Source organism: Cebus imitator, unplaced genomic scaffold (genome assembly GCF_001604975.1).
Source record: "Cebus imitator isolate Cc_AM_T3 unplaced genomic scaffold, Cebus_imitator-1.0 Scaffold14, whole genome shotgun sequence".
NCBI lineage: Eukaryota > Metazoa > Chordata > Mammalia > Primates > Cebidae > Cebus > Cebus imitator.
In genome coordinates, this window is record NW_016107329.1 from 7357570 (window position 1) to 7385460 (window position 27891).

General features: G+C 36.9%; 1 protein-coding gene across 2 annotated transcripts in view; it reads left to right on the top strand.

Annotated features, from left to right (window-relative positions):
- MYO16 (myosin XVI) overlaps nucleotides 1-27891 on the top strand; it is a 603751-nt gene that overhangs the window by 385247 nt on the left and 190613 nt on the right. For both annotated transcript variants that reach the window (XM_037729044.1, XM_017501745.2), the window contains exons 21-23: nucleotides 5262-5334; nucleotides 20320-20472; nucleotides 24840-25040. In XM_037729044.1, coding sequence (XP_037584972.1) covers nucleotides 5262-5334; nucleotides 20320-20472; nucleotides 24840-25040 — 427 coding nt within the window. The remainder of the gene's footprint in view (nucleotides 1-5261; nucleotides 5335-20319; nucleotides 20473-24839; nucleotides 25041-27891) is intronic.

Below are 27891 nucleotides of genomic sequence, written 5' to 3' on the forward strand. Positions count from 1 at the left end.
TGTGTTTTGGGGCAGCTTACTTCACCATTCTGTATCTCGGTATTCTGTCCACAATGGGAGTCGTTCTAGTACTTACCTCCTAAGTGGTTGTTAGGATTAAATGAGGCCAAGCGTTTTAAATGCTCACAACAGTGCTTTGTGCCTGGTACTCCAGTGCTCACCTGAAATCCAGATTTTTTCTATGCCTAATTAACTGCAGTCTTCCTTGCAAGGTGTCAGCAGTTCTGTACTTGCTAATATATATTTGCTGTGGCGAAAGGTGCAGGGAATGACTGCATCTAGGAAGGTGCTAGTTTGTATGATACCATAAAGGATGGAGAAGGCCAGACGGCCGCTTTGGTTACTCTGAGCTTCCAGCTCAACTGTCAGAATTGTAAAGGCTTTCCATCATTTCTGGCATGGTTTCAGAAAGTGAGAAGTCTCAGGTACTTTCTTCAAAGAAAAAAAGAGAAAAGTATGTAATCCTGGAGTCCCACTTCTTCCTCCCAAGTTTCTCTCGTAGACTAAAACAAAACCCTGAGAGATTGAAATAAGCTAAGGTGTAATCAGGGTTCACCTACACAGTGAGGCATGGTGCCAGTTAAGGAAAACCAAACATATTGTAAAGAACAAACCAGCATATTGACAATGCAGTTGGTGAATGCCATAGCATAGCTTGGCGTCCCCAGGGACTTTCCATCACTAGCCTCTATGTGCAAGCAGCTGATCCCAAGGGCAATAAGTCTGGACAAGATTGCTCACGTCTGGAATGTGTTTATATTTCATTCTTACCCATTTGGAGTCCTACTGATCTAACTCAGTCTAAGGGTTTTGTGCCAAGCAGGGTTAAGCTACTTCCTAAACTGATTACAGCACTTGGATAAGTCTCTAGGGAACCTCCTTGCCTGAGGATAATTGAAGACAAAGGCTGACTTGTACACGCCATCAGATTGTTCTGCTTGGATGCAGTGAGTTTGCCCGTGTTCTGAGACAGACATTCTCTTGAATGCAGTCCTTTCTCCGCCCTATACCTGTATACATGAAAGGCAACATGAAAACCAGACTAATGTCTTGGAATTTAATATTTTGTCTGATATAAAGGGTGTTGCATTTTTCTAATATGTCAATGCAAGCTGACAGTTTTGTTAACTATCAGGGAAGCTCTCAGGAGAATTCTAAGGCAGAATTTGAACTGAAACGGATCATCTAATTCATATGTAAATTTTGCCTATAGGGTAGAGTCTTGGCTGGATCACATGACCTCTCTGCTCCCCCTTGTCAGAAATTGAATGTTAAGATAAATGTCTGTAGAATAGGAGTCAGATATCAATAAAGGGAAGACAGTCACGGGCCGCTACATAGTATCGGCGTTTTGCTGGCTTAAAGTTTTTCTTAGTATCCTGCCAAGGTTACTATTGCAATAACAGACACATATTTCAGTCATAAATGATGAAGTAAATTATTTTAAATGAACATGTTATGTCTATCAGTAATTGTAAAAGTAGTTCTTAAAATGCATTAAACTTGCATTTAATTTTCTCCTGACAACAGAGTTTTCTTTTTTAAAAAAAAAAAAAACAAATATGTTTGGAGTATCTATGAAATGTGAAAAAAAATATTTAAGAGGAATACCCATCCAATCAAATATGTGCCACTCTAAATTACTAATTAATAATTCGCTTTCCCCATATGAAACCGTCCTATAATGTTTTTTGCTCACCCGCATATGCCACAGTGGCCAAGTATCCCTTTTCTGTGTGTTGATGCAACTTGCCATCCTTGTAAGGAAGGGAGGTACGTATGAACCGACATGTGGTTACTGGTTTCTGTTGCTCTTTTCCCTAAATTCTATCAAAACAATATGCCATGATTATAGGGTCTCTGCTGCCAAGGTCAACTGGAAACCAAGGAGGGTAATTGGACCTGAGAGCCTGACATAGGGACACTGATGTCAGTGGACAGAGAGGCATCCCTGCTTGGGACAGCACCTGGCCTTCCGAGGAGACCCCAGTGCTTTTTCTCCTGACTCCTGAAGTCACCCATGCACCAGCAGCATCTCTGATCACTGGCAAAACCAGACGCTTTTCTCCTGCCATGACTGGGCTCTAGTTTCCTCTCTGCCCCTACGGTTATTGGTGTCACTTTTCTCTACAAAATTAGAAAATGCCCAAATATATTTTTTTAAAAAGGTTAAAGAGAAATATTCTTATAATAGTATAGAACATTCAGGAAATTAAGAAATCACTTCCAGGTCTACCAACTTATTACATGCGCTGTTAACACAGACTTTATTTTTCCTATGTCTTAGGGTTATTTTTTAATATAGCTCAAATTATACTTTAAGTATACTAAAGGCATAGATTTGGTTTCTGGCTTTTGTTTTGGGATTAATGTTCATGAACATTTCCTATGTTTTCATGTTACCTTTATATACACATAAGTGAAATATTTACTAGTTATAAAAATAAATGTTTCAATATAGAAACCTTAGAAAATGGGGAATAGTTAAAATAAGTAAGCAAAGCAATTTCTCTATTTCCTCTTTCAAGGCTCACTCTATTTTTTCCAGGCTTTCTGGATATATAATTGTGGTTATTATTTATATAGAATTTATATATTGCTTTCTTAATTTATCATAGGGTGCATGCTATTTAATTAATTGTGTTTTTACTGCAGATTTTTTTTCTTATTGTAGTTGCAGTAATTAAGATAACAATGAACATCCCTTATAAGTCTTTAAAAGCATTTCTGATCATCTTCTTGGAATAGGTTCCTATATATGGAAGTCCTGGTTCAAATGATATGAACATTGCAGAGCTTTATAAGAAAATCGTTTTTGAGGAAGTCTCTACCAATTTAAACTTTCAGAAAAAGTATATAGAAAAATGTCTTTCCCATTCTAATTTTTTCATAGTGTATGTTTTTTATAATTTTAATAAGATTGATATTTTAAAATACTGCTTTTTAAAAAATGAGGCAACTTTTTAGAAATGCTATATAACAGCTATTGTTTTAGAACTTTATATCATCTCTAATTCTAGCAATGATCTTGGTGGACAAATTTTACTAGATCTTCTATTTGTATACATGATGAAACTCCAGCTTAAAATATTTAAGTAACTTGTCTAAAGTTAACCAACCAAAAAGTATTTGAAGCTACCCCAAGACCGAACAACTCCAAAGTCTGACCAAATTTATCACTAAACCGCTTTAAGGAAAATGATGCAGCTCATCTCACAGACCACACACACACACACACACACACACACACACACACAAGCAAAACAAACAAAAAATCGCCCTAAGCCTCAGCATCATTGTTAGCACTGAATGAACATCACCCAAACATCTGTTTGTGCATATCCTAAGGAGAGCAAGATGGAGAGGAGGATGAATGGATGCTGGATGGTGAACGGAAAGCTGGAGAATTACAGCAGTAGATTGAAGAAAATCTATTGAAACGAATGACACAGTACATCTTTACATAGCACTTACCTCTAACGGAAACCATTTTATTTATATTACTTATCCTGCAAAGTAGTTTAATAGTTGCAAAGGCATTCAATAGTTTTAAACATTTATTTTGAGTTTTCCCAAAACTGAAATCATAAAAAAATTGCATTTGTTTTCTTATACCATTTTAGTTTCTTGTTCTGACATTTAACTACTCCATGTAGAGATTATTTGGACACACTATGAGTTATAAAGCTATTTTTATTATTTCTTCTAATAAACTAAGTCAATGAGGAAAATATATTGAATGATTCCTTTTTTCTCTCACTGTATTCTATTCTTTAACATCTGAAATTTGTACTAAGGCTTTTAAAAAATTCTCTCCCTCCTACTTATGAAACTTATAGTCTGCTATATATAACAACAAATCTTACAGACAGGATATTATAGAATTATGACTACATTTTTAGAGGAAAAACACGGTCGTCAAAGCGATGTATTATAGACCCTCATGGATTGTAATTATGTACTACATATGAAAAACAAAATACAGTGCAAAGACTGAGGTGTTTGCCAGTTTGGTTCTGCAATGTGGAAAAAGCAAGGACATAGTAATTTGACAACCAACAAACTAATGGATATTGACCCTGTAAGAACTATAATAATAACAGAACAGTGTACCCATTGGCAGAAAGTTAGGACAGAAGTTGTCCCATTCATACTATCCGTCCATGATGTAGAAGAGGTGGGATGCATGCCCTCCTGGAAATTGCAGTTATCTCTGGGCTTACCTTGCAAGGAGCAAGCTCATACTGACATCCCCATGCTATCCTCCCCGCCTTCCATGCAACCCTCTTTACCTGATCACTGCTGCTAGAGTGGCTGCCACTGACTCAGGCCCCTCTTACATCTTTCCTTGCTCACCAAGTGGGCTCAGACATCTGAGATTTTTATCATCTATAACTATGGTAAATTCTGTTTCCAAGAGTGATAGTTCACATTGAATAACAAGGCTGATTTCTTTATGCTTCAAAAGTTCCACTTTTCTAATTCTTCTTTTATAAGAGTTAATTCTGGAAGAATGTTTAAAATGGCTAAATTTGATCCATCAAAAAACATGTGTGTGGTTTTATTGTGTTTTACCTTATGTTATACTTGGGTGTGATGAAAAAATTCTGACTTATGGCTTGCATAGCCTGAGAAGACACAAGTACAGCTAGTGAGGACCACTTGACATGTCGGCTCAGTTCCTTAAGGGAAAAGAAGTCCAATCTAAAGTGACATCCACAGGACTGTTTCAGAGAAGCAGATATTAAACCCACATAGGGTTACATTTTTAATTTAGAGATCAGTGTGGTTTTGGGGTATTTGACCTCAAATTCTTGTGTGTTTTTAATTTTTAAATGTTCAGTGGTACATGTACAGGTTTGTTACATAGGTAAACTTGTGTCATGGGGTTTTGTTATAGAGATCATTAAAAGAAACTCTCAACAGAGTAAACAGACAACCTACCAAATGGGAGAAAATGTTTGCAGATTATGCATTGGTCAAAGGTCTAATATTCAGCATCTATTAGAAACTTAAACAGATTTACAAGATCACGTGTTTTATAAATGTGCACGTGTTTGAATCAAAGCATTAAAATAATAGTTTTGGGGGGGCCTAACTTTCAGGTTTTTTAAAATGAGACTCTAATCATTTACATATTTTTAGTCCAAATTGGCAGTCATGTGCCAAGTGGCTGGATTCTTCTGACCTGAAGAATGAGCAGAGGGTCATGGAGGAGTGTTGAGGATGCCCATTTATCCTGGTGTATTGTTTCCTTTCAGCATACCGACACTTGATATTGGAATATTGGACATTTTTGGTTTTGAAGAGTTTCAAAAGAATGAATTTGAACAAGTAAGTAGTCTTCCTTTTAAAATTATGTGATTTGAATGGCTTCTTAAAAACTAAGGCTTTCTTTAATTCTGTAAAGACAGTATAACTACTTACAAATATGGAATTAAAGTAAGTATTCTCATGTTTTGAAATTAGTATATCTGGTTTATTTTATATTAACCATTTTATGTGGCGTTGTTAACAGCTAGAGTAGTCACCCATTGAAAGCAGAATCTCCTGTTTTAAAAGGCAATGCAAAACGAAGAAGTGAGTTGTGCTAATGGAAGTACTATTTCAACTAGGTCAGAGAGAAAGGAGACATGAATATTTGAAATAAGACAAAGGCTTTCAAAAACCTTGGCCAAATATCGGAATGAAAATGCTCTTTTATGCTACATGCTGTTATTTGTAGATTAATCTCCATGTGCATTCATATGTAGGACTATTGGAAACTCATAAAAGTACATTAGAGAGGCATGGGTTGTTTTTAATCCATCTACAACTTAGGGCGTTTTAAAAGTGTTAAATTGTTTAGGCATCTTAATAGTACTGCATGAATAGTTCTATCAAATATACCTAAAAACCAAGTGTTAAAACAGCAGAAATACAACTCTCCTTATCAAAGAGGGAGGAAAAAAAAAAGAAAAAAATACCAACCTGTAGGAAGGTAAACATGAAAAGAGAGAAAACCAAGCTACGTTGTAGTACAGGAAGAATTACAACTCCATAGCATTCGGGAGCAATTTTTCATCATTATGTAATTTGTTTAGCTTTATTTACTTAAGGTGGGTAGTGTGGTAGGAAAAGCAATTAAATAGAATGTGTTTGAGACACAAATCTGTGACTTTTACTAGCATAATTTCTTGGCCAAGATGAAGACCCTATAGTGAGCCTTGGTTTTCTTATTTGTGAAATCAGATTAGTAGATTTACAGAATTGTGAGATTAAACATGATTAAACAGAGGTTCTCATGTAAGTTACTCTTGTACGTGATTAAGAAATGATGAATAGCTACCCATTACTGTTGCAAATGGGAACACTTTAAAAACTTTTAAAAGTTGGCCAGTTTTATTCTTAGAAAAGCTCTGCATCATCTGGTGTTTAGGCCTTAATTATGCTGACTCACCTAATCCAGGGTGAGTCAGCATGAACCATGTTCTTTAAAAAACTTCACAAAACGTCTGGTTTAAACTAAAACTATGGAGTCCATAGATTTTTTTCTCCTTTCATAGTTTCCTGTGGATTAATAGAAAAGGAAAGACTTCATGTTTTTATTTTTATTGCTTACTGTAAGAAAAATAGTGATGAACATAAGGAAGAAAGCAGTTAAGTGTGACCAGTAGAATATTTGAGAATACATGAGGGTCTGCAGGGTAGTTCTGAAGGTGCATCTCTCACCTCAAGAGTTTGAAGCTATCTGACATCAGTAGAGATTCCTTGTTATCATCTTAGAAAACGGAGGCAAGATTTCATGTCTGCAATGAGATTCACTGGTTTATCCATCTCCTGGTAAGCGACGTGTGGAAATTACAAATGGAATGATGTCCTCTAAAGTCTATTGGGGACTTGCCTCACACGCTGCAACTCCACACCCAGACAGAATTAGCAATAGAGTGTGCTAATGACAAATACATGCAAAATGTTTAAGTTGTTTTCTTACTGAATCATGTTTATTTTACTACAATTGTGTAAATCTCTTATTAATCCTTCTTTTGCTAAATATTTTATGATTAATTTAGGAATATATTTACAGGCTGAGATTTCTGTAAAATAGGAAGGCATTTTTTTAAAATCTAAAGAGTAGGTCTCTATTAAATGTGAATGCCAAAAGCTAGCTTTAGGCATTTATGGGTGAAAAATCTCAGGAACAATTCTGGGACTTAAATTATGAAAAAAAAATTTAAATACATATATATATATATGTTAAAAATGATATATATATATATATATTTTAACAGGTTTGCTTTGCTATTGTGTACAAAAGCAAATAGGAGTCATTTATAAGAATAAAATTATTTTTCTTGTGATGAGTACAAATCTTATATTTTGATGTGTGCAAACCTGCATGTAAAGTTTTGTAAAAGCCATTGGTTTGAGTGATACGTTTTAGATTTCTGTGTTGCTAACAGAAGCTGGACCTTCTCATCTTTTATTTCACTATAAACTTTCAACAAAATGCTTAACAAATCAATGCTGTATTCAGAATCAAACTTAGAAGAATATTAGTGCTTTTATTAAGTATGTACTTTATTCTGCTTTGAGCTTATTGACCCATCCATCAGCTCTTCACCAGAATGTCAACTCCTGCAGAGTTGAAATTGTGTCTGTGCTTTGTATATAATAGAAGTTCAACAAGCATGTTTTCAATTGAAGTTTAAAGAAGAATAAACTCATAGGAAAAAAGTCTTCATGGTGGATTTCATAATGGTTCTTCTTGTTCAGGGATAAATGTGTGTATTTCTTGACAATCCTTCCTTCACAGGAAGCTTGACAATTGTTCAGAGTAGGGACACATTTGAGAAGATATTAAGAAACACTCTAAAACTTCAGCATCTCCAACCTCAGTCTTCTCCAGTAGCTCCAAAAGACTAAATGGATTTTCATCTAAAAGATGATACACTTCAGCTAATAAGAAATTCAAATCTCATTTTCTTTGACTTTGTCTTAGTTCAGGCAGCTATAACACAATACCTTAGAAGAGGTAATTGATGAACAGCAGAAATTTATTGTTTATAGTTCTGGAGGCCAGGAAATCCAAGATCAAGACGCCAGCAGACTTGGTGTCTGGTGAGGGCTCTCTGCTTCGTAGATGCCGCCTTCTTACTACATCCACTCATGATGGAAGATCAAGGCAGCTCTCTGGGGCTTCTTTTATTAAGGGCACTAATCTCATTAAGGATGGTGGCGCCATCATGACCTAATCACCTCCCAAAGGCCCCACCTTCTAATCCATCACTTTGGCAAATTATGGAGGAACACATTCAGACCATAGCAGAATTAGCGGCTCATTTCTATTCAAAATTATTTCTTATAATAAAAATAACAGGGGCATAAAAAATAGAGTTGACATAGCTCAGCAGTAGCTGAATACTTCCAGTGGTACTCTTCAGTGTGTGGAAAACGGTACAGAACAACCCACTAACTTCTTCAACATATAAAATGCAGAGAAAAATTGTGAAAGGAAGGAACTGTAGATTAAAACCTATCTAAAGACATGTACAACAGGTGAATGTGTGAACATTCTTGGGCCCTAAAGTGCTAAGTTATGTATAAAAATTATAATTAATGTGAAATCTGGACAGCTGATGACATTTTTAAAAATTACTATTGCTTGTATTATGTGTGATAGATACTAAAAGATGTGTTTCTCCAAGTTCTTGTGTTCTCAGAGAATCATACTAAAATATTTACTAATTTAAGGACATACTGTCTGCAAATTGCTCGAAATGAGTCTACCTTTGAGGGCAATAGGGAAATGGAAAAAGCAGAATTGGCCCTAAGTTGGTACTTATTAATGATTCTTGAAGTTAGTTGGCGGTAGACGGAGGTCATTACATTATTTCCTTCATGACTGGATATGTGTAAAATTGTCCATCATATGCCATTTTAAATCCATGAGAAAAATTTAAGATTATTCAAATATTACTGTAATAAATGACATAATTTTTTCTCTCTAAACATGTTATTACAAAGCTCTGTATGCTGCAGATCTGCACTGATGAGCAAAGTCATGGAAACAAATAATTTCACCTACAAAACATTTCCCTAAATTCATTCTCCCACTAGACACATATGTGTAAAGGCATGCAGGAAATCTCTTAAAGCCTCAGTGTCTAGGAAAATAACGTAATAACAGTATGCTGGAATGACAGGCACAGTGGCTCATGCCTGTAATCTTTGGGAGGCCAAGGCAGGTGGATCACCTGAGGCCTGGATTTCGAGACCAGCCTGGTTAACATGGTGAAACCCTGTCTCTACTAAAAATATAAATAGCCATATGTGCTGGCACATGCCTGTCATCCCAACTACTCTGGAGGCTGAGACATGAATATCGTTTGAACCTGGGAGGTTGAGGCTGCCATGAGCTGAGATTGTGCCACTGCACCCCCATCTAGGTGACAGAACAAGACCCTATCTCAAAAAAAAAAAAAAGCTGGAAAAATTTAGAGAATTTGGAGACAGAACACATTTGTTCAAAATAAAATCTCCCTTTGCAGAAGATAGAATTGAGATATATAGGCCAGGCACAGTAGCTCATGCCTGTAATCCTAGCACTTTGGGAGGCCGAGATGGGTGGATCATGAGGTCAGGAGTTTCAGACCAACCTGGCCCATGGTAAAACCCCGTCTCTACTAAAAATACAAAAATTAGCTGGGCTTGGTGGCAGGTGCCAGTAATCCAGCTGCTCTAGAAGCTGAGGCAGGAGAATCGCTTGAAACTGGAAGGTCGAGGTTGCAGTGAGCTGAGATTATGCCACCATACTCCAGCCTGAGTAACAAGAGCGAAACTCAGTCTCAGAAAAAAAAAAAAAAATAACAATAAAAAAGAATTGTGATACATAATTTATCTTCAAGCGAGGCTTTATCTAAATTGATTTCATTAGACTTGTCAAGAATTCAAATCATTTTCCTGCTTCAAACTGTTTTCTAAATATTGAGATTTACTGGAAACTTCAGATGACCAGTAACTCAGTGGGGCTTGGGGTTTGTGCTCAAAGTTTGGAAAAATTGAGATACTTTGACTTTTAAAGTTTTATAGAATTATATTATAATTTGACAATGTCAACCCTAAGAAATATTTTAACGCCCTTCATTGTGAAATCATGATGCTAGAGATGATAGAAAAATGGAATAGTAAGTTAACTTCTCTTAATTGGACTCTTCCCACATGTTCTTCACATGGATTATCACATTTCACAAAATTGAGACTGCTACAGTCTGTGCTTTGTACGTGTGTGCTAGCAGGACCTAGTAGGATATATTTTCCTGGCTTAGTTGCATCAGAAATCTAGGATTCATTCATTCAATGAGCATATACTGTATATGCCTGAAGCTCCAGTCCCTGTACTAGGCACTAAAGTTTATACAGATATTATGGTATGGTAGGCACAGTACAAGTGTTAAAAGGCCAAATTCCTTTTTTAAAATTAGATTTTCTCTAGCCAGGTAATATGTCCCCACTTCTGCCCCAAATCTCTTTTCCAGTCCTACACATTTTTTTAGTGTTCCAGCTTTTATGATTATATAATGAATTACCTGAAAACTTAATGGCACACATAAACATTTATTATGCTTACCTATTCTTTGGGTTACGTATTTGACCAGGGCAGAGGGGGAAAGATTGTCTCTGGTCCATCATGTGTGGGGCCTTAGCTGGATGACTGGAGTGTTGGAGGCAAATGCCATCTGAAGCCTCCTTCAATCACAAATCTAGAGGGTAACACTGGCTGTTGGCTGGCGGGGCTCAGTTCCTCCTTGCATGAGTCTCTCCATGTTGGTCTCTTCCTGTGGCTTCTATGTGCTTTCTCATAATTTCTTGGCTGGTTTTTCTAGAGTGGCTTCCCCAAAGGAGAAACATGTATGGAAGATGGATAATTGTTTGATAACCTAGCTTCAGAGGCCACATAGTATGACTTCCTCTATAGGTTGGCGCAATCATGAGCGTGCCCGGGTTCAGGGAGGAGGGTAAACTGAGTCTACCTCTGCATGATAAAGGACCGATTTTGATTGGACATCATGGAAAAAGAACTGGGGGTGCTCAAATGGAGAGAGGTTTCTATATTAGTCTAAGTATGGGACAGGAGCCTTGTAATTTTACTCACACTGTATCTTCTGATAGCTATTAGATATCAACATTGACCTGTCCACTGATCAATTGATATACAAATATGATAAAATTTTATTTTCAGTTGTTTCACACATAGATTTAAAAATCACAGATGTGTTAAATATCTACTTCTGTCTTAAAGAATCTTCTACTCTGTGTATCTCCTTTTCACAATGATGTGGAACTTTCTAGAATCATTTCAGGGATTTACCAGCTGTTGATCTGATATTTTTAAAATTTGAATGAGGAAATGCATTTATTTTCACTACTTATCAGAGCTCTAGCATAATGCTATTCAGGTTTCTACAGAAAAACAAATAGAATAATTAAATAACGAGATGCTAGTATAATATACCTCTTACAGATTCTGTGTTTATAGATAGCATGATTGTTGGTCTTCTTTATATAACAGTCTTCAAAAACTTGTTTTGGGGAAATAAACAAAATGGGTAGTAGTAACATAATTAAGAATTTTGAACATATAAACTATACATTTAATTATTTTTTCCCTCAAAATCTCTGTAAGTTAAGTAATATTACCTCTGAGCTCAAATAATTTGAGTGGCTCATAGAAGTTCACACAAAACCAGCGTCTGAATTCAGATTTAATAATTAGAGCTATTTTCAGTTCCAAAGGTTCTTAGAAAGCTAAACATAAATTTTATTAGTATATATTTTCCAAACTTCACTTGATGTCCCATTTGTTTATATTTCTCTTAGGACTCAATATGAGCTATTCTATTATGTGCAGAAACAATAAATTCTTCATAAATTTTATGTGCCATTTTTTTCCATAGTGGAATTTATCACCAAATCCACTTAATATAAATAAATAAATTACCTAATGCCGGTGTGTCTTTTTCACTGTAGAGTACCAGGATGATTAAAAGGAAATGTTACAAAGGTTAATAGGGAGAATTAATGCATTTGAAAACATCTTTCAGATCACTTTAGAGAAGAGTGAATTGAGTTATCTTAATGACCAGGAAAAGGCTTATATTTATAACTGTGGCTGTCCACCCATAATGCTTCCATACCAGATGCACAAACTGGGAAAATGCTTTCATGTAGTTTTCTGATAATAATCGATAATGGCTACAATTTCTTGAGCTCCTACTATTAGTCAGATTTTTTAAAATATAATTTTTAACTCTTAAAACAGCTCTTTAAACAAAGTAAGAGTTATCCCCACAAGTTGTATGAGGCCCAGTGGGAATTCAGAGGCAGGTGCGTGAGGCCCCAGGACCCAACCCAGCACAGACCATGCTATCAGTTTGCTCTTCAGTATCGCTAAACTTTGCATTTAATGCTGAATAATTACAACTATTTGAAAACAGATTCTTATTTTGGTAGAAATTATATATTAATCATGGGTTTTGGACTATATGAATAAATTTATATAAAAAGAGAAAGCATATTGTTTAAAGGTTTGTTACTAAACAAGAAAACAAACATTTGTTTTGAAAAATATTGAACCATTTGATGGAGTGACTGAAGCTCTAAAATAAGAGCATTTTAACCAGAGGCTATGTTTCCAATGCTTGGCGTGGCTTCTATTTAAATTGAGGGATATATTTTATATACAAGGTATCACACAAGGTATCACATATAATATCTAAAAATAATATTTTAAATTTGCGTTTTTCAATCCTGATCTTCGCATATTATTATATAAGATTTGGCAATAACTTTAGCCAGTTAGCTTGTAGTTAATGGACTCCTTTTTGAAGACCAATTCTTCAAAAAATTCTACTTATATTAAAGGAGAATCTAATCATGAATTAAACCCATAAAAATACTAGATTTTGTTGTTCTGAGTAATAGAATAAAAGAAAGATTGTAAAGAGAGAAAGTGTTTTTTATTTGTCTAAAACAATGTCTATATACATGTGAAGTAACTGACATTTATATTTGCTTAAAATTTGTTATATATACTTTAATTTTAAAATACCAAAGGGAAGCCAGAGAAGGAAATATGATCGGTTCCTTTAGAAATAGTAATTTAACAAAATTAAAAAATTTTAAGAAAGAAGACAAGGGGAGAGGGGAATAGAAGGATGAGAAAATAAATACGAACAAAAGCAGATATGGCAACCTGGTGCCAGGTGGTCAGCTGCGGGTGATAGCAGATGTGTGCCCAGTTTACTTCCTGGATGTTGACTGCAGGTCCTGCAGTGGGGCTCTGGTAAAGAAAGCAGCCCTTCTCTGCTGTGGCTACCAAGCACCCAAGTCCTCTATTTTTAAAATAAGATCAACTTATTGGCGGAGGTGGTATTCTCCGTCAAGGTAAGAATGATGGTGCTAGCAAAAGGGTAAACAGGACCTTCCCCAAACAGGAATGGTAGGAAAGAAAGGCCTCTACAATGGTAGATTCTGAGAAGACAAAATAAATTAGACTTTTCAAACTGAAATAAACAAGAGAGGTGCTATCCCCTCACCAACCTCCTATACCCCCCATTTCATAGGCAATATATGGAAATTGGGGATAATTGATTTGTTGGAGAAGCACCTGGAGCAGTCTGGTGAGCCCCGAGGTAATCTTCAAAAAAGTTGAGGTTTACAGGACACTTGACGTGTTCAAGTCCCTGAGAAGTCCTGCAGAGAAGCCTATTAACTTATCTCCATGTTTCCCCAATGGGCTTCTGCTTACGTAGTGTTTTTAGACAATAGCTATTAAAGTCTCATATGATTAGTGTTTTGCTCAACATATTTCAGGAATGTTGAATATCTAAAATCTAACACTGTTCCCCCCCCCTCCTGTTTCATGTGCACACACACATTATTATCTTATATAAATATACACATATATATATTTACTAATGAGCAAATTAGTTAATGCATAGTGCATTCTCAATTTTACCGTCTGTCTCAGTGTATTCAACCATATCTACCCATCAGCATCACCTGGAAAGCTTTTTAAATATATCAATGCCTGCACCCCACTCCAATTTAATTGGTTTGGGGTCAGGCCCAGACGTCAGCCTTTCTTAAGAAGCTTCTCCATTAATTCCAATGTGCAGATAGGATTCAGAATCACTGCCTGGGGCTCTGCCTTCAGCTGGAGTTAGCTTTAATTAATCTCCTACTTTAATTCTGTGATGTATATGCCATGCTCTATTACATTTTTATTTCAAATATGTTTCACTGAGTAATAAAAATAAAGGGAGAACAGTGAACAGTTGGTGAAAATTTACTTAAGAAATTGTTTGTCATTAATACAAATGATGAGCCATCTGGATAAGCAATAAGGTTCTGTTCCTAGAGTGTGTTCCAGGGGTGCATAATTTTTATTATTAAACCACTTAGCAGTGGCACTTCATGTACAAAGCATATATTTGAATTAGAGAAGAGCTCATACTATCTAAGCAGTTACTTGATAATTATTCATGCCAATTTATGAATACTCGCCTTTCACCCACATTTATGTCTACTCTGAGGAATATCTGGTGATCTAATGGAACCCCAAACAGCTCTACAATAGGTAGATTTGAAAAATTCATGGTCATTTTTGCATTGAAGCCAATGATCTCAATTACTGATGCAGATTTATGCTTCTAGGTACACAAACTTATTTGCCTGTAAAAATCTTCACTCTGTCTTTCTCTGATTGTGTTGAACACACTCCCACATTTGCACATTCACACACACACAACAGACTTCAGTGAAAATAAATGAAGAATGAGGTTCTGTCCACAATTTTGGCCAAACCATTTGGTTTGTGGGGTATGTCTTTTAAATTTTCAATGAGGTATCTGATATCGAATGATACGTTCTTATTGTTAACCTTAGCTACAGGTTTTAGCGGTTTTGAATTTCACAGCACAGTACTTCTATATTTTAACTTTGGTTCAAACAATGAGTGCTTTGAACAGTTTAGAATAAAGGCAAACTTTAGGCAAAACATTTTAATTACACATCACACCAAAACTGTTTTGAAAAATATTCTATTTTAAACTACATATGTTTCCAGTGATTCTCTCTACCATTCAATATCACTCTCCCCAGTTGGAAACACAAATATAGTTCTAGAATTCACCTTCAAAATAAAAGGTACAAATTGGAAATCAGTCTACAGTCTACTTGGTTTTACACATGAAGATGGAATTTTCTCTATGGGATTTTAATAATTTACTTTAATATTTTTTTCCACCAGAACACAAAGAACATGATGTACCATAAAAGGTTCAGGTTTATTGTAAAGATCACCCTATGCCACAAAAAGAACTCCCAGCCAATGCTGCAGCTTAGCAGTGCTAGAAGTCCCACAGAGACACTGTAGGTTTTATCAATTATTTTGACCAGGAGAGGAATAAATTGGGTTGCTCTATCCAGAGGCACGGGCAACATCCATTTCTGTTATCCGAAGTTTGGTAGATTGCTTTAGACCTTCGTGGAAAAAAGGAAGAAATCTGAGACCTGGCTTCTTGCAGCCCTGGTATTTGCCATGGCTTCACCTACATTCACGCTTGGTTTCACTGCTTTGGTTAAAACAGTGAATCAATTCAGTGAGGCCAATATTCAATTCAATAAAATATTAGTAAGAAAAAAACAACTATGGTATCTGTTTTCTATTATGAGAAGCCTCAGGTCAGTTGAAACACAACAGAGGTTGTGTTCTGTAACACAGTCAAGGCCGGGGGATGCACTCAGATTGTGATTGAAAGCAGTTTTTGTACCTACAGAGCTGCAATCTATTCTGAATATAAAGTAGCAAAAGAATTATAGTCAATGTGTTAGAGAAGAGACATCCCTATCCATCTAAGTATTTTCAGTTAGAGACTCTTACAATGAGAGGAAAACAAAATGTCATATAATGTGGGTATTGTAAATAACCAACACTGATTTTTTAAACTTTGGAATCCTTTTGATCAGACTTCTTATCATTTTGCACAGTAATAGATATTACCTTATTTCATGGATTTAACGTTTCTCAGCAATTTGTTTCATAAAATGTATTCTACTTAAGCGTACTATCCATAGTTTTAAGTCAAATTGTTGAGATAAAAGACCTATTCGTGTTAATTTTTAAATGATAAAATGTATTTTTAATAACAAAAAACTTGAGAAGTTACAATTGTATATGTTATATACTCAAAGAAAATATTTTCCAATGGCTTGATTCCATAAGTCATTTTTTTCTGTACATTTTCAGTAAATATTTCACCCCAAGTTTTACTAATTTTATAGTATTTATTATTCCTTTATAACAAAATTACTTCTTTATTGGAGTTTACCAAATTATTGAAGGAATGCACCAAAATATTATTTCTGAAGCAAAGTGAAATAGTTTAAACATTTTTTATTTCTCTTTAACAATTTCTATTTTTTATTTATGATTGAAATGAAAGTGACACACGGATGTATTAATTTAACAGTAGGGATGCAATTGTGGACAGATGCTACATAGTTGCATGGGAAATGGTTTTTCTTTCCAAAACCATTACTGGAGATTTATGCCCTGTAGGATAAGATAAACAGAAGCTGATCATGAAGATCTGGCTCTCCTGGCATCACTTGGTCTTGATGGAATAATTCAAGAGGATGAATGTGCTAGACTGTATCAGTTACAAGAAAGAAAATATTTTTCTTATGCTATTTAGATACTGAATGCCACTCCTCCCTCTGCCAGCTATAATGTGCAGAGTTTATTGGTCTGTGTCCATATTCAAATCGTATTTGCGTTGACAACAACGCCTTTAAAATTAAATGTTTTATATGGTATGTTCTCATCCAAAGTGACTTTTAATTAAGAGAAATGATGACTGAAGTGTGAGTTTACCTAAGAAACAGTTTAAAAGGTAAAGAGCTTCCAGCTTTGCACATTTGTCTGGAAAGCTAGTTGCCAGAAGAAAGAGAAGAAAAGTTCTAGTTACTTGCTGGGAAAATAATATATAAAGAAGGAAGTTCAGTAATCACGAAGGGAGTGCTGGGGGAAGAAGAGGAAACCAGGACAGACTCCTGGTTTATACAAATCCTCTCAAGTGCTTTCACTGTTAAAATGACTTCTACAACCACCACAATGGGGCAGGTTCTTCTTTAAGTTTTAACGTAGATTTCATGTTGTAATAGAATATTTTAGGAAAACTTCTTTGATCTACAGAAATGCATTTATTGCTGAATTTAAGAAGAAATCTTTTATCATAAAGGCAGAGAGACAAAAAAAAATCTTCAGGAAAGGTGGTAGTCATGGGGCACAGTGTTTTGACCTGAAGCTAAGAATTATTTTTGTTTTTGTTTGGGTGTCAACATGTGATATAGAGATCTTATTTTAATATGGTCATTACTTTAATATTTTGCTTGGTATATTTCGACTTACTATTATTCTCCACCTATTATATTAATAATAAAAATGACCCTGTGCATTCATCATTAAAATAACTCCATCGGGCTGTGAGAACCTCTGCACTTTGGGCTCTCCCATCTTGGCCTCAGTCAAAGACCCCCTTGCCTGCCATCCTCCCAAGCTCTAATCACTCCGCTTCTGAAGATGTTTGAGCTAGCTACACCTGCGCACAACATGCTAACCCTGAAAGAAGACTAGAACGTCATAGCCAATCCACCCGTCCCACACCATACCCCTTTCTATGTTCAGACCAATGTTCTGTGCTTTGATACTTTTGTTTCTCCTCTGAAGGCATTTCCCTCTGAGACTTCTTCATGCCCTACAATGATGTCATTTTTCATTCTCCCAGTAACTAGATCTGTGAGAACATGCCCTTTTTCGTCTAGGTGCATGCAGTTCTCACTTCATTACTAGCCACACCCTTAAGGGTAAGTGGGGGCTCCCTTTGAGAGAACTCTCTTGTGGAGTGACCCAGAGTGACCTGGTCACTTGAGAAGGTGACTTGTCTTGCTCATTGGAAGCTGTCCTTATATGGGCTAGAAAGAGGACATGAATGCCCATTAGTGGGACACAGGAACATCTAGAAGGAGCTCCTACTTTCCAGGTGTTGTGATGATATCAGACTTGGAGAAGATTTGGGGTATGTGGAAAGAGGAACCCAGGAAGTTCTTTCTTTTCTGTGCTCTTTTTTCCAGTCTTATTTATTTATTTATTTATTTAGAGATGAATTCTCGCTCTGTCACCCAGGCTGGAGTGCAGGCTGGAGTGCGCTGGTGCGATCTTGGCTCATTGCAACTTCTGCCTCTTGGGTTCAAGCGATTCTCCTGTCTCAGGCTCCTGAGTAGCTAGGACTACAGGCACCTGCCACCATGCCAGGCTAATTTTTGTAGTTTTAGTAGGGACAGGATTTCATCGTATTGGTTGGGCTGGTCTTGAACCCCTTACCTCAGCTGATCCACCCACCTCGGCCTTCCAAAGTGCTAGGATTACAGGTGTGAGCCACTGCACCAGGCCAGTATTGTTATTTTTTTTAACCAAAGCTTTGGCATTTGTTTATATGAATACAGGATATTTCTCATTAAATATAATCCTTGATATTATTCCCCTTGCAGATGAGATCTAATTTTCTTTCAAATGTTTCATCAATTGTTTTCATCTATATAAATATTCATCTTTAATTATTTTTAGTTACTGAGCACTAAATAATTCTAACTGGCTTTAAATTTTATCTTGTATAACATAGTGGTTTAGGGTACAGATGAGGGAACATGAGGGCCTGTATGACTGAGTGAATGAACAAAGGAAGTGGGTATAGACAGAGAAGAGACAAGGCCCAGGGACAGACCTCTGGACACTCCAACACGAGCAGGCCAGGAGTCCGTGAAGAGTCAGGAAAGGAGAGAGGGAGGAAGCAGCCAATGAGCGAGCTGGAAAGCACAGGTGAGAATGTGCCCCACGGAAGGAGAGAAACCGACCCAGTCAAATAATGCTGGGGTGGGGACGGGTCAAGAGAAATGAATGTGAGAGTTGAACATAGGATTTAGAAATGTGCACATTGCTGACGACCTCCACAAAAGCAATTTTGTTGATGCCATGGTGTCAAAAGTTTTACTAGAGTGGTTTCAAGAGGGAGTGGGAGAAGAATGTGAGACAATAGGTAGAAATCAGCCCTGTGTGTTTATGTGTGTATATGTTTGTGTGTGTTGTGTGTGTATGTATGTGTGTGTATATTTGTATGTGTTGTGTGTGTATGTGTATATATATGTGTATGTGTTATATGTATGTACCTGTGTGTACATATGTGTGTATGAATGTATGTATATGTGTGTATGTGTATGTGTATATGCTGTATGTATGTACCTGCATGTGTACATTGTTACATGTACATGTGTATGTATGTATATGTGTGTATGTGTGTGCATGTGTATATGTTTATGCATGTGCATGTATGTGTATTTGTGTGTATGTGTATGTGTGTGTTTGTGTGTATATGTTGTATGTATGTACCTGTGTGTGTATATGTATATGTGTGTATGTATGTGTGTGTATGTGCGTGTGTGTGTGTGCATGTGTATGTGTGTGTATGTGTTTGTGTGTGTTTTGATATGAAAGGAAGCAGAGAAGTAGAAGAGTAGCCTAGAGCGGAAGTCAGATTTTATGTTGGTTAGATTTGAGTTATGGTTTAGTTTTTTAAATACTTAAATAAAGGGTTTTTTTTTAAGATTAAGAAATAATATGTTTGTTTTCTGATGGGAATGTCTTGTGGAAAGAGAAAGATTGACAGTTGAATGAATGTGGAAACTTTTCTGATAGAGAAAATATTTCTACAATAAAATGATTTGACTGGTGATCACGATTTCTGAAAGAAGCCCCACATTCATTCTTGCCCATCAGTAGTGTACAATCAGAAATGAGACCCTCAAGAAATGCTTCTCTTTTCTCTGGGATCTCATGGAAAGCCCAGTTTTATCTTTATTTCTTGATGAGAGCTCAAATATTTTTTCCTTTTGGAGATACTTTAATTGCTCAAATATATTTGAGACCCAACATTTGTAAGTTAATACTGTAATCATACTTTGTGTCGGTTTTAACATACTTTGAGTAGTTAGGTAATATGGTTTCAGATATAGTTGATTTGTGAAATATGGGCAAGTCCATTACTAGACTTCAAGGGAAACTCTGACTTCCCAGGCAACATTGTCATGCTTATTTTGATAGACTAATTGGTTGGAACTTCCCTGATCCAATAGTTTACCCATCTGAAACTATGTCATTGAACAAGTGAATATGCACTGCTGTGCTGTCTTCTGAAATGCTTTTTTTTTTCCCCACAATAGCTTTGTGTCAACATGACCAATGAGAAGATGCACCATTATATCAATGAAGTGCTTTTTCTCCATGAGCAAGTGGAATGTGTACAAGAAGGAGTTACCATGGAAACAGCATATTCTCCTGGTAACCAGAATGGAGTTTTGGATTTTTTTTTCCAGGTATTCATACAATATAATTAGATACTTAACAGGATACATGGACTTAAATATACTGGAGACAAATAATTTTCTTTCAGGTTGCCTTATTTTTGAGATATCTTTATATGTGAGATTCTGCAATAATTTTCCAATTCTATTGAGGTGCACAAGTTATCCTTTCCTGAAAGGGAATTTGAAGGACCACCAATTCATTAAAAGGACAAGAAATATCAGATCATTTTTATATAGAAATATTCATCATTGTTTATTCCACATCACTAAAACTCTCCTTTTGGCAATTATTAGTATCTATTGTAAAAAACTTACTCTTTATAAAATAATACCTAGGATTAATCATTCCGTAAAGCAAGTTCAACAGAATCTTTTTTGTTAATTTATCTTCAAAGTTTTTAAGATTAAAACTTGGAAAAACTGGCAGGGAAAACATATAAACACGTATATAATATGGCCTATATTAAGAGTCTCATGGCATCTGCAGGTGTTTATAGTTCTCTTTATTTTTTCTGCTTTACAATGAAAAAATTTTGACTCAGTATCTCTATCATATAAACCAAAACCTATCACATAAACAGAAATTGTGACTTACTAATATAAGAATACATTATATGGATTTACTCACAATATCTCTAAGACACATGGACATTGTTGAAAACAGACACCATTCAGCTATGTGGAGAATATTCTTTATTCTCTCATTCGTTTATCTTTATCTCCTTCTATAAAGATAGGTTTCTAAATTATTTCATACATTTTTCTAATTGACATATCTTGTTCTTGCTACTAACTTGTCAGCATTTTTCTTTTTTAAAATTACAGCCCTCTTCCTCCAGAAATCTCTCATTATGATATATATAGCCCATAATTAATTTGTTTGAGGTTTAAAAAGGTCTTCAGACTGGCAGGACTGTATACTTAATTACATGCGGGAAGCCTCAGGCATCTAGCCCCTTCTCTCCAGCTTGCCATGCTCTCTTCTGCTGTGAACCAGGGGTCATCAGAGTGAATACTTCATGGGCCATATTTATATTTCAAGGATTACCTGTTCTTTTCCTCTGAGGGGAGGGGTTGATCCAGATTTTTACCAAATCCTCCCAGGGTCTAGTACATTTTGTTGTACTCTGTAGTATTTGATGAAGGTGAAGCTGCATGTGATAACCTTTCACATGGAATAGAACCATTCAATCTCTTCTAAGCCCTTACTGCTAAAGGAACTGAAGGTCATTAATCCTTTTCTTATGACTTATTTCCCTGTGTTATATTTTTGTCTTTAGACACTTGTGCCAGTTTTCAAAGTCTAGAAGGTTAATTGCCCGGTTCTTTTACGGCTTTATTTCAGACATCCAGAAAACATCACACACAAGATTTTGTTTTTAATTTGAAGACAATACAAATAATAATGCTTAAAAAAATGTTGCTAGCAATCAGCCACCTTATGCCTGGAGAACATCAGCTTGATTTCTGGAGCAGAATCAATTAGCTGTCTGAATTTCTGTCTTCTTTATACTGATTTAGGGCTTTGTCTGAGTTACCGCAATACCCATTGACAGCTTTACCAAACAAATGAGTATTTTCACCCCAAAGAAGAGGTCTGTCACTGCCCTTGAAACAGGAACAGACCTGCGGACAACCTTGCAGTGGCTCATTTGTCTTTCTGCTGTGTGTCTTTTGTATGTTTGTATGTGAATCTGTAACAGCATTTACAGAAGTATGTTGACCTGATGCTCAGATCAATAGAGGAAGGAATGATGTATAATATTGTCATATCAACATTTTGCTTACTCTTCAGCAAATAGCTTGCTATTAATTGAAATAAAGAATTGTTTGATTTTGAAGACATCGCAGATGGAACCAATTCCTGGCAAGCTTCTCACATAGACTGTTTTCTTCTAGGGCTTCTCTCTATTCTCTGTCTCTCTCTATATATATGTATATATATATAGTAATACATATTTTAATATATTTAAATATGTTATATTAAATATATTAAAATATGTATTACTATATAAATCTTTCTTTCTTTCTTTATATATAAATTTCTTGACCTCTAGCCTCTTCAGGAAGCTCATGGTGTCCCTAGCCACTCTCAAGTTCTCGCAATGTACTCTGTAGAACTTCCTGTTGAGCCAGCATTCCCAGTAAGAGGCTTTCTTCTCCAAATTCCTTTATCCAAAAACACTTTTGTGTTGCCAACAAAAGTCTCACCAGGCATTGCTGACCTCAGGTGACTTGGCGGGGTGGGTCAGCTTGCTTTTGCAGGCATTCCTACTTCCTTTCTCCTGCCATTCTCCGCCCTATTAGGCCTTCCTCTCTTTCCTTCCCAGGGAGGTTATTTGGTTTCTCGTTCTAGAAATGGTTGTCATTGCTGCTGGATATCTGCCAGGAGCTCTGTCTGCTGTGTGAGACCCACCAGTGGTGTGCGTCCCATGCCTCCGTTATTGGCTTTCACTCCCTTGGGCTGGCAAGAGAGTGATATCACCATTACAGCTCTCAGACAATTGCAGTCTTTGGATTTCTTTTAGCAGAAGCAGGAGATACTGAAAGGCCTAAAACAACTAAAATATTTAAGACACAAAGGAATGGCCCTCATTAGCCAAAGGATTAACATTTTGGGATGGCTGTAGTGGTACGGTTTGGTAACCTCAGGTCATAATACAAAGTGAAATCACCATAGGGGTCAATATATGTCTCTTCACTTCCTGAGATTATTCTTATAACATCTACACATTTAAAAGTGCAGTGAGAACAATTAAGATATATTAGGGATTCATGTGAAGTTTCATAAATTACCTTATTTTAAACGGTAGATTTGTAATGTTAAGAAAAAACAAATATTCCTAGGGAACACAATAGAAAGAAAAGATAAAGAGCACTAGGTAAGAAGTTATTCAATAGACGTCTAAACCAGGGGTCCCCAACCCCTGGGGCACAGACCAGTCCTGCTCGGTGCTCTGCTGGGAACCAGGCCACACAGCCAAAGGTGAGGAGCAAGCGCTGGTGAGCAGGCTTCATCTGTATTTACAGCCACTGCCCGTCAACTTGCAGCACCACCAGAGCAGCTCCTGTCAAATCAGTGGTGGCATTAGAGTCTCAAAGGAGCAGGAACCTGTGAGAGGGATCTAGGTTGTGCACTCCTTATGAAAACCTAATGCCTGATTCTACATTACGGTGATTGTATAATTGTTTCATCATATATTACAATGTACTAAGAATAGAAATAAATCACACAATAAACGTAAGGCCCTTGAATCATCCCCCAACCCCTGGTCCATGGAAAAATTGTCTTCCACAAAACCAATCCCTGGTGTCAAAAAGGTTGGAGACCTGTGGTCTAAATCATGTGGCCCGAAGGCATTCCACATGTGGAGCATGGAATATAAGAGGTTGGGAAGCTATTTAAGCAGCCTTTGCTCTCAGATGAGATTCATTTCATATTGTTGTTTGATATATATGAGATTTTAGTTTTATTGTTCAGTAGTTATAAACTGTCAAACTTCTAATTTAAGTTTTATAAGTCATCGCTTCAAACTTTCTTTAGATCCAAAGATTGGAATATCATAGTCACTTCTTCCTGCCGAGTAGGATTTTGCCATCTTGCCATCTTTTTTTTTTTTTTTTTTTTTTTTTTTGAGGCAGGGTTGCACTCTGTTGTCCAGGATGAAGTGCAGTGGCATGATCTTGGCTTGCTGCAACCTCCACCTCCTGGGTTCTAGTGATCCTCCCATCTCAGCCTCCTGAGAAGCTGAGACTACAGGCACACACCACCATACCCAGCTAATTTCTGTTTTTGTTTTTGCTTTTTTCTTTTTTTAGTAGAGATGAGGTCTTTCCGTGTTGCCCAGGCTGGTCTCAAACTCCTGAGCTCAAGCAGTCTGGCCATCTTGGCCTCCCAAAGTGGTAAGATTACAGGCCTGAGCCACTGCGCCCAGCTTTGCCATAATTTTTATGACTTACCATCATTATTAGCTTTTCTTTTTGGTAAGTTTCTCTTCTCATGAATAGGTAAGGAATATTTTATATGGATTATAGGTCAAGAAAAATGAAAATTTCCCTGTAGTCTTAAATTTTATTTTTCTTATTAAGATGAAAATGTACTTTTTAAATAACTACAGTATTTTAATGACATTACAATACATTTTTCATTTATTTGTTCATTCATTAATTAGATCAACATTATTGGGGGCCTACTTTACATCAGAGACCTGCTAGGTGGTAGGACAGAAATAGAAATATATGAAGGTAAAATGTGATTCATTTTCTGAGTGTCCGTATGAATATAATAAAAATCCAAATAAGCATGCATGAATAATAACAGAAATATCAAACTAAGTAATAGACAAAACAACTCCCTATCTCTTCTTAACTCTCAGAAGCCATCTGGATTTCTCAGCTTATTGGATGAAGAAAGTCAAATGATTTGGTCAATGGAATCAAATTTTCCAAAAAAGCTACAAAGTCTCCTAGAATCCTCAAACACAAATGCCATCTACTCCCCCATGAAGGATGGGAATGGGAACCTCGCCCTCAAAGACCATGGTGCGGCATTCACCATCATGCACTATGCAGGAAGGGTAAGTCACCAGAATGGTATCATTTTTCATATGCGCTAGTGGTCAAAAGTCCTGGTCTAGATCCAAGCTCTAGAGCTGTTGATATTTTAAGGTGTATTATTTGGATAAATGGAAGCTGGATGAACAACCCACAACGTGTACTTTTCTAAGCAATTTTTTTACCCTGATAAGGAATTAACATCTTCAGAATAATAATGCATGATGTGCAAGCCTTCTCATGATGATTTTAGAATTGTAACTTCATATGAGCAAAGGATCCCTGGATTTAATACAGAAATCTCTGCTATAAACTTTGGAATGTTTTTCATAATACAGATGAACATTGGACATCTGAGTTTTCTTGCCTTGAATGTAGTTTTTAGTGTTAAAGAATTATTTCTTTATGATAGACTGGATAAAGAAAATGTGGCATATACACCATGGAATACTATGCAGCCATAAAAAAGAATAAGTTCATGTCCTTTGCAGGGACATGGATGAATCTGGAAACCATCATTTTCAGCAAACTGACACAAGAACAGAAAACCAAACACCTCATGTTCTCACTCATAAGTGGGTGTTGAACAATGAGAACATATGGACACAAGGAGGGGAACATCGCATGCTGGGATCTGTTGTGGGTTGGGAAGCTGGGGGAGGGAGAGCAGGGGGTGCGGAGATTGGGGAGGGATAACATTAGGAGAAATACTTAATGTAGGTTACGGGGGGATGGAGGCAGCAAACCACCATGGCATGTGTATACCTCTGCAACAAATCTGCATGATCTGCACATTTACCCCAGAACTTAAAATGTAATAAAAACATACCAAAAAAAAAAAAAGAAAAAAATTATTTCTGAAAGCATGTCAAATTAAAGAAGGAAGAAAAGCCACTCTCTCAGATATCTCCCAGTTCTCTAAACAGCTTTGTAAAACAGGCTTCTTCCGTTAAAACTTTCAAGGACTTCCTCTTACCTTATAGAAATTATGATTTTCCTTAGTCTAGGCGAACATAAGTTTTCTCCAAGCTGATCATAATTTTTTCCCACGACTTACCTGTCATAACTCCCCTGTGCGGGACCTCTGTTAAGGTTATTTTTTTTAATCCACTCACCTTTTCTGCATTTTGGCCTCCCTTAAACTCCTTTACATTAAGCTTGAAATATCCTACTTGCCTTCTTAACAGGATCAAATTTTATCTAACTTCCAGCCTGAAATCCATGTTTGCTTATGCTCAATCTGGATCCCAGCTGTGGTTTGCGTCTTCTGCTTTTGCATGTGCAGCCCTCTGTCTCTTACTCTTACCCCTTTGGCTCCACTTAGTGCAGATTGCATGCCGGAGGCAAATCCCTCACCACCGTCTTACAGCGTATTTCAGTTCATTTCAACCAGTGTTCCCAGAGATGCTGCCTGATGCCAAAGAAGGAGAATTTGAGAATCAAAGATGAAGAAAACCTATTCCTTGCCCTCAAATATCTCAGCTTCAAATAGGGAAAGGCAAATTAACAGATATTCATATGAATAATGTATTATGTTGATATAATAATATCAACAAATGTATGTATTACAGTAGAGAAGGAAGCAATTAATGGCTTAAAAGATGTGTAGCAATGCTTTCCAAACCCAGACCTTCAAGGGTAATTGAGAGGCCAGTAATTGTAAAAGAGAAAGAGGATATTCTTATAAAGCCATAGAATTTTGATTCAGGATTCAGTTGTATAGGACAGAATCCACCCTACCTATTCAAGTAGAAAATAATTTAGTTTGGGAAAATAATCACTGGAAGACTCTAAGTTGAACTTTCAGAAATGACCTTTAAAGCACACCACAGAACAGAGTTACTAAGACAGTTACAGGCTTATCTTAGGTCGGGAAGCCTCTAGGCAAATCCAGAAGCTGCTGCTGCAGTTACTGATTCTGTCCCTGCTCCCACCTGCCCAAGTAGCATGTGCATTCCTGCCCCTCCGCATCGAAGGAGTGAGGGACTAGGCATGGACACTCCCACTGCAAGGGAAAGTCATCTTCACTGAGGCTTGTCAGGGAGCAAGCAGAAGCAGCAGCAGCATGGCCCTCACTACATCTGCTTCGGAGTCTTGTGCCATCACACCAGACTGGTGGAAAGTAAAGAGCAACTGGATCCCAGGTGCAAGGCACTGTGGAAAACAGGCTTCTCCTTTTCAGCCTCCGCGGTACAAGCAGGAGCCAGGATGGATGGGCGATGCCTTTCCAACACAGCACCTACTTAGTGTTTGGGAAGTTGTGTCAGAAGTTCAGTTTCGTGTAGAAAGAGTGGTAGGTGGCATGTCTAAGAAGGTTGGGTTGGGCCAAGTCACGAGTAAATACACATGTACATCGAAGGGCTTTGTCTTCTTGACACTGTTAACTCATTAAGTGTTGTTAGACGGGGTAGGAAGATGAAGCAATGACAGAAAAAGAAAGCGGAGGGCCTGATACAGGCGATATTGGTAAAACAGTAAAGGGGCCTTTGGGAATGCCCTGTCAAGGTCTGCATCTGAGCAATAGCGGACAAGAGGAGGCATTGGGAGGAAGAAGAAGCAGGGATGGTGACTGACTGTGTGTCCAAAGATAAGGAGGCACAGCCTGGAAGGACAATGAGGGCTCTCAGCTGGCTCCCTGACAGAGGCTGGTATTACGGCAACCAAGAGGAGACCTGGAGGATGCAGCAGTTTGGGAGGAATGCTGTGCAGTTTTAGATGTTCTAAATTTGAGGGTTTTTTCATGCAACTTCTAAAATGACGTTAAAAACACTTGGTGGTTGTTTTTGGACATATGGTTGCAGACTTGGAAATGTGTATCTTGATTATGGCACTCGGGAAAAGAATGGAAGAGAGGGAAAACAGAAGTTAGTAGAA